Source organism: Buceros rhinoceros, unplaced genomic scaffold, assembly GCF_000710305.1.
Source record: "Buceros rhinoceros silvestris isolate BGI_N320 unplaced genomic scaffold, ASM71030v1 scaffold13107, whole genome shotgun sequence".
NCBI lineage: Eukaryota > Metazoa > Chordata > Aves > Bucerotiformes > Bucerotidae > Buceros > Buceros rhinoceros.
In genome coordinates this window covers 16,227-25,181 of record NW_010424025.1, presented here as the reverse complement: position 1 = coordinate 25,181, position 8,955 = coordinate 16,227, and the positions used below count along the sequence as shown (strand labels likewise).

At 53.5% G+C, this 8,955-nt stretch overlaps 1 protein-coding gene across 1 annotated transcript in view; it reads right to left on the bottom strand.

The window, feature by feature from the left end:
- Positions 1–8,834: 8,834 nt before the first annotated feature.
- The window catches only part of TMEM8C (transmembrane protein 8C), a 7,827-nt gene continuing 7,706 nt past the window's right edge, over positions 8,835–8,955 (bottom strand). Inside the window, exon 6 of the mRNA XM_010140631.1 lies at positions 8,835–8,955. Coding sequence (XP_010138933.1) covers positions 8,835–8,955 — 121 coding nt within the window.

The following is an 8,955-nucleotide window of genomic DNA, read 5'->3' as shown; positions in this document are numbered from 1 at the left end:
ATGTCCCACCCTCTGCATGCTGGCGAGCCTGGAGCTGAGCCAGTGGGGTGATGCTGCTGCAGCCCAGCACATGGTGCTCTTCCCCCCTCCCATGATGAGTGGCATCGCAGACCCCCTGCGGTGGGGCTTTAATTTGTAGAGATCCGATTGATGTGATCTCTTTGCAAAGCGAGGCAGGTTGAGCCTACACCTTGCCAGGCTCCACTTGCCCTTGGGTGGGGATGGGGAGGCCGTGTGTCTGCCGGTGTAGGGTGCTCAGCCCCGGGAGGGAGCAGTCCCTGACCCTGGAAGAGTCCCGGCTGCTCAAGATGCTCCCAGGAAAGGAGGAGGTGAAGGACTTCCCTCACCCACTACAGGGATTTCTGCTCTGCTGGGAAACCAAGGGGATTTTTCAGTTTTCAATGACTCTGATTTCCATCTGCCTCCTCCCTTTTATTTACTCTCCTCTGTCGTTTGCTGCTTCCCTTCCTGGTAACCGCCAGCACCTCTCACCCTGCCAGCAGCGGCATTTGCTTCACCTTCCCCAGTCTTTCTTGGGATCATTTCTGCTTAGGAAAGGAGAAAGAGGGAAGTGGAGCAGGAAGCAAAGCTAGGATGAAAGGGTCCCACCGGGGTCTTTGAGAGCATTTCAGGTGGTGTTGGTGCCTTGCATTCACCAGGGCTTTTACAGGCACGCACTGCTCTGGGTTGCAGAAGCTGTTCAGGCCAGGAGGTGTTAAGACACACGACATGTGGTGCAATCTGCGTTTGGGATCTCAGCAGGTCTCATCAGGATGATGCAGAAGCCTCCCTCCATCTCTCCTGTCTTCTCAGCTTGCTCTCTTCTCTCCCTCTTTTTTTTTTTTTTTTTTCCAGACATAATTAATGTAAACCAAATGCTTTGTGCACAGCTGCTGGCATCCTGGAACTGTTTTGCGTGTGGTCTGTAGCCTGGACAGAGATGGAGCAAAACTCTGAGAGCTATCCGAGACCTGCTTGGGTAGAGAGCAGCATCCATTGCGCAAGAGGCACCTTGAGTTTCTGCATTCCCCTCATGGGATGAGGTTATGCAATGGCGGGTTGAACTGGTTTAAATAAAACCATGGAGCTGCCCAAAAACTTCATCTCCCAAATCCAGCCAAACCCAGCTCAACCCAACTTTTCTTGCTGGTTGGAAGAAATTTGCTTAACTGAAACCCCAAATGTCTGTCTCGCTTTCGTGGCTGCCTCTGCCTGTTTTGGTTCCCTGGGGCTGGATGTTAAGGTACCAAAGCTGCAGCAGGAAGGATGTCCTCATGCTGCGTCTGGCACCTTTGGACTCGGGGAGCAGTGAAATCCCTATATTCAGGGATTCTCAAGTTAAAAGAATCCTTTTTTTTTTTACCAAACACCCCGCTGAGGTGGCGGACACCATTGTGCCGTGGTGTGGCGAGGGCAGGCAAGCACCAAGTGACTGAGCATTCTGCAGAAGTTAAAGCTAAATGGGACACATCTGACGGCTCTGCCGTGGACATGCTTTGGATTCCCAGGCGATTAGGATGCTGCGGATTTGTAGGTGAGAAGGTGGGCTGGGTGGTGCTTGTGGCAGTGACTGCTCTCGTGTTTCAGCTCAGAACCTCTCTTTGTTGTGGCTGGGAGCTGGGGGTAACACCTTGAATGCATCTTCCCCATGGAGAGTGAGCAACTGGGGCATGCCATGAAGTGGCTCCTTCTGGGGCCGCTCTGAGCAAAGAGGTGAGCAGAAAACCAATGTGCAACTGAGCCCTCACCATTTGGGGGCAATATTTGAAATTTGCTTTTCTCTTTCTCAGACAAAGGCAGTGGTCAGCAGAGCACGTGCATGCATCCATGCAATATTTTAGTTACAAAACCGTAAAATCTGACTTTCTGGGGGTGCCTGGAGAGAGTCAGGTATCCAGGATTTCTGATCTTGGTGCTCAGTTGAGTGATGCTTGCAAGAGAGGGGAAGGGTCCTGACTTGCAGAGGAATGTCCCTCCTGGCTCCCCATCCTTGCACCCAGCCCCAGCTCTGCTCCAGGATGCTCCAGGGCTGTGGGGCTGGTGAGCGCCAGAAAATGAATTGTCTACACTGAGCGCCCCGCAGGTCCTGGGCGATGACAACTTTAAATGAGTGAGAGGTTGAAAAATAGTGAGTGAGATTTTTTAAAAGGTCACCTTGGCGAAGGAGGCAAAAATTCTTCCTTGCGCGAGTGAGATGCTTTAGGAACTGCCTTAAAATTAATCCAAAACATGAGCCCAGCTCCAAATGAGTGGGACTTGGCAAGACGGCTGGACACATTATCTTTAAATATAGGCAGGCATCCCGGAGGGTTTCTGGTGGTTTTCCTGGTCACTTCTTATTCCTCCATCTCCCCCTCCACTCCCCCCTCCTTGCATAATTCTCTCTATTTTAATGTCTCTTTCCACATTTTGGGTAGTCGTTTGTTTATTGGTATGAAGTCTCCCCAAACCAGGCAGGCTTGCAACACCGCAAGAGCTTTTGTGTCGCACTGTTCTTCTTGCGGTGGCATTTTTCCTTGGGAGGGTATTGCCCAGGCGGCCGGTGGCCTCTACCCCAAGGAGGCTGCAGTTCTCAAGGGATGGCAAAGGATTTTCAGTGGTGGAAACAGCCCTGGCTTTTGTGCTGGGGCTCTGCAAAATTGGGGTGAGACCCTGTGTGCTTCTGACCCTCCGTGCAGTGACCCAAGCGGGTCCTCACCAGCCAGTCCTTACCCAAAACTCCTGTGCTAGGGGCAGCGTGCCTGGCATGCTGGCAGGCTTGCAGGCGTGGGCTCTGTGGTGCTTCCCTGAACTCTTCAGCTCTTTCAGCTCTTCAGCTCCCTTTATCCTCTTCCCACCTTAAATGCAAGGCTGGGGGAAAACAGAAAACAAAGGGCACTCGGTTCAGGCTGAGAAAGAGAACCAAGCCCCTCACTACCAAAGCAGGGCTGCCCAGGACCTTCTCAGGCTTTGAAGAGGGCTGTTGGACATGTCTGGACAGACAAAGACACATCTGTCTTCAATCCTTCCCTCTGTAACTGAGACCAGGACCAGGCAGAGCCACGGCAAACCTCGCCGCGTGCTGCAGGTACGTGTGTGTATGCGTTTGAAGGGCCCTGGCGATGCAGCTAGACTGGTTAGAGCCACATGTTCTTGCAAAGGCAGCTTCCTATCGACTTGTTAAACATTTGCTATTTATCAGATTTTGCTTTTAAACTGTCTGTAACAGTCTGGGAGAACTTGTGTCAAAATCCCTTCCAGATGTGAAGGTGCTACCTGATACTTCGGTTATAACCTGGACCCTCGCTCCTGCTCCTTCAGGTTAGCTCAACTACTGTGAAAAAAAATGTAAATAAAGACATAGAAAGAGAGGAGAGATGCATATAAAACTTCCCCCAGACCTTCCCTTTTACAGGCAAACAGATCCTGCCTTTATAAGGAGATGGTGAGTTTTATCAGTGAACATTTGCTTTGCTGAAAAACCACAGGTAAGCAGGGGAGAGCCACCACCCACCCATCCCCGTCTGTCCACGTGGGTGTTTTTTAAAGCATTATTGACTTTTTTCCCCATTGAAATAATGTTTCTTTGAGTCTGGGGCTTCCCAGACACATCAGCTCATTTTATGAGCATCAGATGATGTGTGCAGTTGGAAACCTGAGCAGTTCCCTTGCACTGGGAGCACATGGATCAGATAACGATGGTTCATTAAACACTCATTGAAAGGCTGTTGCAAGGATGGGAACCTTCCTTAGCAGCACCCGTTCTGCAGACACACTGCCCTGTCCCTCTCCAGAAGCAGCTTTGGGGCCACAAGATATTCCCAGATTAAAACACCTTCTCTTGCTCCATGGTATCTGTCAGATCATATACGGCCTGAGCCAGCTCCCATTGTAGTGAGGGAGGGTTTTTCCACTGACTTTAAGAGGTGCTGGACCGGGGCCATCCTCTATGTAATGCGGATCCGGGAGTGTGCGTGATGCGCTGCATGATGACAGAATTTCTGGGAGATTGGCCTAAACCAAAAACCTTGGACTGCCGCTCCCTGGGACCGCTCCACCGGAGGAGTGAGGAGGCTGAAGACACTGAACCTGGACCTGGAGCAGGGTTTTTGCAGCTGTGAAATCATCCCCGCAAGAGCCGAGCGAGGCCGGCTGCTTTGCATCTGCCCTTCCCCAGATCAGGGACTTGGTGCTTGGGTTGAGTCCAACATCCGCGTCCGTCTCCGGTGCTGCCGGGGAGAGCGGACACCTGCGAGTGTGCGAGGGGCTCTCTGCCCTGCCCCATCCCGAGAGCTGTCTGCGATGCTGCAGCTGAGCTCCTCTGTGCCCCCAAAATACCCCATTGCTGCCGAGTGGTGCCGAGATGGGGCTGCCCTGCCCACGCCAACTGGGCTGGAAAGTTTAGTTAAAAATCTGGCAGAAGGGCTGAGAGGAAAGAGAAGTGAAACTTGCTTGGACATTGCATGGTGTTATTTTAAGGAAAACAATGATGCATTTATGGTTTTTTCCTCTTGTTGGTGCTGGGTGAGGCTGGAGGAGGCACCGCTTCAATGATCATCGCAGTTTCATCTGCTGTACCTCCATCCTGTGCTGCTGCAGAAGCGTCTTGTTTCTGCAGAGCAGCATCAGCCCACCCTGGTGAAATCTCACCCTGTTCTTCCTGGGTGCCCCTTGTCTCCTCTGAAATGCAGGACACCTCTGTGCACCCGAAAAAGATATGCATTGGGGCTGGGATAGCTGGGGCGAAGCTGAGAGATACCAAGTGGTCCCAGATAGGTGCTTCAGTTGCTCCATCTTCCGCTTTTTCCAGGCTGGCAGGTGAGGCTGGTCTCTCACAGTGCGTCTGCACCACGTCCCAGGGCTGTGGAGCCCTGGGTCTGCACAGGACGTTTGGTGGTGACTCCCCATTGCCCCTGCAGGCCTGGTTTAACCCCTGTTACAGGGCACAGACATCTCCTGCACAGCTTAACTGGAGGGTGAGGAAGGACCCAGGGCAAGACCTTCTCTGGGGCTCCTGCCCCTACCTGCACAAGGAATCACCACTCTTAAATTTCCAAGGGACTCAGGTTTCTTTGGCCCTTGCTGCTAGTCCTGGAGGATGCATCTCCTTAGGTTGTCCATCACTGCTCCCAGTGAGCTGCAGGTTTCTCAGGATGGAGCAAAAGCACTTTCTGAAGCAGGATAGCATCACCCGGACCTAAGGCACTTAAAAATGGTTAGAAGGAAAACCTTGGCTCCACGGTCTGTGAGATAACCTGGCAGGGCTGGCTGGGCTGGCTCACAACTTAAAGGTGCACAGAGGAACAACAGTGAGAGGGTGAGGAGGGGAGAATGGCGTGTGGAAAAAAACCTGAAGCGCTCTTTCAAAATCACACGGCGATAAGACATTTTCTGGAGTGCCCCGTATAGCTGGCAGCAGAAACCAGGCTTTTATGTTTTGGTCTGGCTAGTTTTTTGCTCTCTGCAGCCAAAGGGATCTGGATAAATTTTGCCTGGAAGATTAGCTGGCACCAAGCCTGACTAGACATCTCTGGAAGCCTCCCCTCGAGCAGGAGTAGGTCCTAATTCCCCTCTCATCGCAGCCCTGCTGTGTGTGAGCATGGGGGAAGATGTGCCTCCTGGACGGGATGGTTCAACCATGCCGCTCTGAAGCTCTGAAGCTCTGTCGCTGCCGGCTGCCCCCTGAGCCTGCTGCAGGATCCCTTGCTGTGGGGCTGCAGTCCAGGGCTCCCCCACAGCATGCTGGACACCCGCTTGTCCAGTGGTGGGGTTGCTGGAAATGCACAGAAGTGAGTGAGGTCCCAGGGGATCCCTGCTGCCACGGTCCCTGCCTGCAGCGGAGGCGATGTCCTACAGCCTGAGGGTGGGATGGGAGCGCAAAGCCTCGGCACCGGTGCCTGGCCGTTGCGGTATTGCATCAGTCCTCATCTGGGGATCCTCGTCCTTCATGTGGTCTGTCCCAACACTGAAACCAAGCGGGGAAATGGGATGCGCCGGAGCCCCCCAAGCAAGGCTGGCTCTGGGGCCGAGCTGGCAGGGGATGGAGGTGCAGGAAAAGAAGCCACGCAATGCCATCCCCGTGGGGCCAGCGGGCACCCCACACTGCCACTGCGGCCCAGACACAAAGCAAACATTTTGTGCCTGGGGAGGCATCAGGAGCAGGAGGGAGCCTGGCAGGCTGCTGCCCGCCCTCGTCGTGGCTCTCTGCCACTGTTGGTAGCAGATGCTGATGTCTCTGGAGTTGGAAGCCCAGTCCCTCCCCTCTCATTCCTTTTTTCCTTTTTTATTTCTTTTTTTCTTCTCTCCCCTGGGCTGTTCTTAAAAAAGCCCGGGCGGTTTGGGCTTTGTGAAACCCAAATGCCTTTTGCAGCATCAAGCCCGGATCCCATAAGTAATATCCCAGTGTTTGAGAATAAGACAGTATATGAAGTAGACGGGGAGCTATAAAGACGCTTTAAAAGGGGCAATAAAAGTTTTGGGTTTCATATCGTCTTACCAAAGAAGAGAATAACAGAGAAGCAGGAAATTTCAGTAGCAGACATGACAAAGGTCACAGCACTCAGACTGCACCTTAGACGAAAACACCTACTCTTATGAAAACAGCAAGAATTTTTGGCAGGGGCTCAAGAGCTCTTACAGGCAGAGCTCTCGGCAGTGCTAAAAGGTTGCAAGAGACTGTTTTGTCTACGTTGCTGTAAATGTTTATAATACTTCCCCGCATTTGTAGTGCAGGGGATATCCTGCCCCAGCGAGAGCGGATTTGGCCCGTGCACCTTCCTCCTGGGTGCCGGGGTGCCCGGTGCCTCTGCAGCGGGTGCTTCCGCTGGTACAGGGCTGATGCCACAGCAGGGACCCTGCGGACGTGCCTGGCTGCATTTCGGCCCCGAGGCTGGGTGATGGTCCTGCACAGGGGTGCAAAATGATGGTTTGCAGGGTCCAAGCAGCACCCTGGGGCATCAGCAGGGAGAGGGGGAAAAAGAAAACCTTGCCTGGGATTTTACTGTAACTGCAATACAGTTTGGGGGTTTATTCTGGTGTAACACCTGAATCATGGCAGGTGGGAGCGGGAGCTTCCATTTACTCAGCTGGGCCGTAGCTATCCCCTCTGCTTGCATGAGGTTTGCCAACCTCTCTTCCCTCCTGCTAGGCCATGGCAAATTGTTCCAGTCACCCAGTGTCTCTGCTCCCAGCGCTTTACCAGCACAAGGCTCTCCCTATGCCCACGCTGTCCGTGAGCTGCTGGTGCTTGCTGCAGGGTTATGCATGTCACCACAGCCCAGGAGGGGCCAAAAATCACAAAATGAGCCAAAGGGCTAGAGGTGCCTCTTGGCAGCAGCTGCTGCAAGCAGCAAAGGGTGTGCAGAGGGACGGGGTCTGCTGGCACCACCGGTCAGGCTCCTGGGCAGGGTCAGCATTGAGTATTTGCACATGGGGTGATGCACATCCAGAGATGTGCCTGGGGTGGTTCAGCCCTGGCTGTGGGGCACCCGTGTGGGTGACCCTCAGGCAGCGCCTGCGTGCCCTCGAAGCCAGCCCTTGTACACAGTGCTGAGGTGCTTCCTGCACTCAGCTCTGAATTAGGAGTTAGGACACTTGGGAGGGTTTTGGGGGGATGCCCTGAGCAGTCTCGCATGGCAAAGCACACCAGTAACATGAAAACGATGGAAAAAGTGTCGCACGCACACCCTGAGAGCATCTTGCAAACCATGCCAGCGGCTGGATGCTGAAGAAGACCTGGTGTGCTGTTGGTTTAGGTGCTGGTGAGCCCTTTGAAAACCCTTTGCTAGTGCTGCCTCCGTGTACAGCTGCATCGGCAGTGCCACCACTTGCCAGGGACTCTTGGATGCTCGGGGGTTCCTAATTCAGTTATATTTTGGTTGGAAGCTCGTTGAGTTTTGGTTGTTGCCCTGTTGCAAGAAGTCACTCTGATGAATGACCGGGGTGGATTTCTCTTCTAGAGGAACCCAGGCTTAATGTGGGCTTTCTGTGGACATCACTGTATATCAATACCGCTCTAATTGTCCATGACATACAGTCTTGGCGTTTTTCCCAGACGGTCTAAATAAATCATACACTTCTACTATAGTAAATAGTCTGTTAGAGGAGATGTTATAGGCTTACAGCCCCCCGCCCCTTCCCTCCAGGAGCTTCTTGTCCTTGCCTCTCATTTTCCAGGTCCTTTCCACTTGAAGGAGGCTCTCCACAAGCGCATCTGCTGCCCGCGCTGTCCAGCCGGCTCTGCTGGGACAAAGCGCCCAATGTTGTGGCTCCCTCCAGGCCAGGGAGGGCAGCGGGCAAGGGAGGGGGTGGCTGTGCCCCCAGCGCTGCTTTGGGGTTGGCATCTGCCCTCGACTGAGTGCGACCTGAGCTGGAAATTTTCGTGCACCGCTTAGGAACGGCTGGCATGGCACACTTGCGAAGTCATTGTTAATATGTATTATTTACATCAAGAGAATGTATAAATAAAATAGTAAATATCTCACAAAAATACAGGTTCTGTTAATTGGGTACTACAGACAAAGTCCCGCGTGTGCCCCAGAGGGGATAACTCGTGTCCTGCTGGGCTGGTGCAGGTGACAGCCCAGGTGGTGACATGGCCCTGAGCGTTGGCAGCCCAGACAAGTGCTTCTCCCGGGAGATGTATGGGTACGTAGCAAACTGCAAGCACAACCTCTGCTATAGGGCTGACGGTGGAAAGGTGAAGATTTCCCAGGGAAGAAGAGTCCAGGGTGTGCACGGAGCTGCTGGGAGCAGATGCCAGTGTTCCATGGGGGAAACACAGCGGGCAGGCGCTTTGCTTTTGGTTGCATCCCCCCAGGAGCAGGAAAGTGAGTGCTGCGCTCGCCCAGGGCAGCTCAGACACAGCAGCAGAGAGTGGAGCAGTCCAGCTTGGCGGGGGTCCCGGCGCTCCCGGCCTTCTTGTTCTCCTTGGGCAACAGCAGCACGAAGGCCATGGCCAAGGCGCAGTGATAGAAG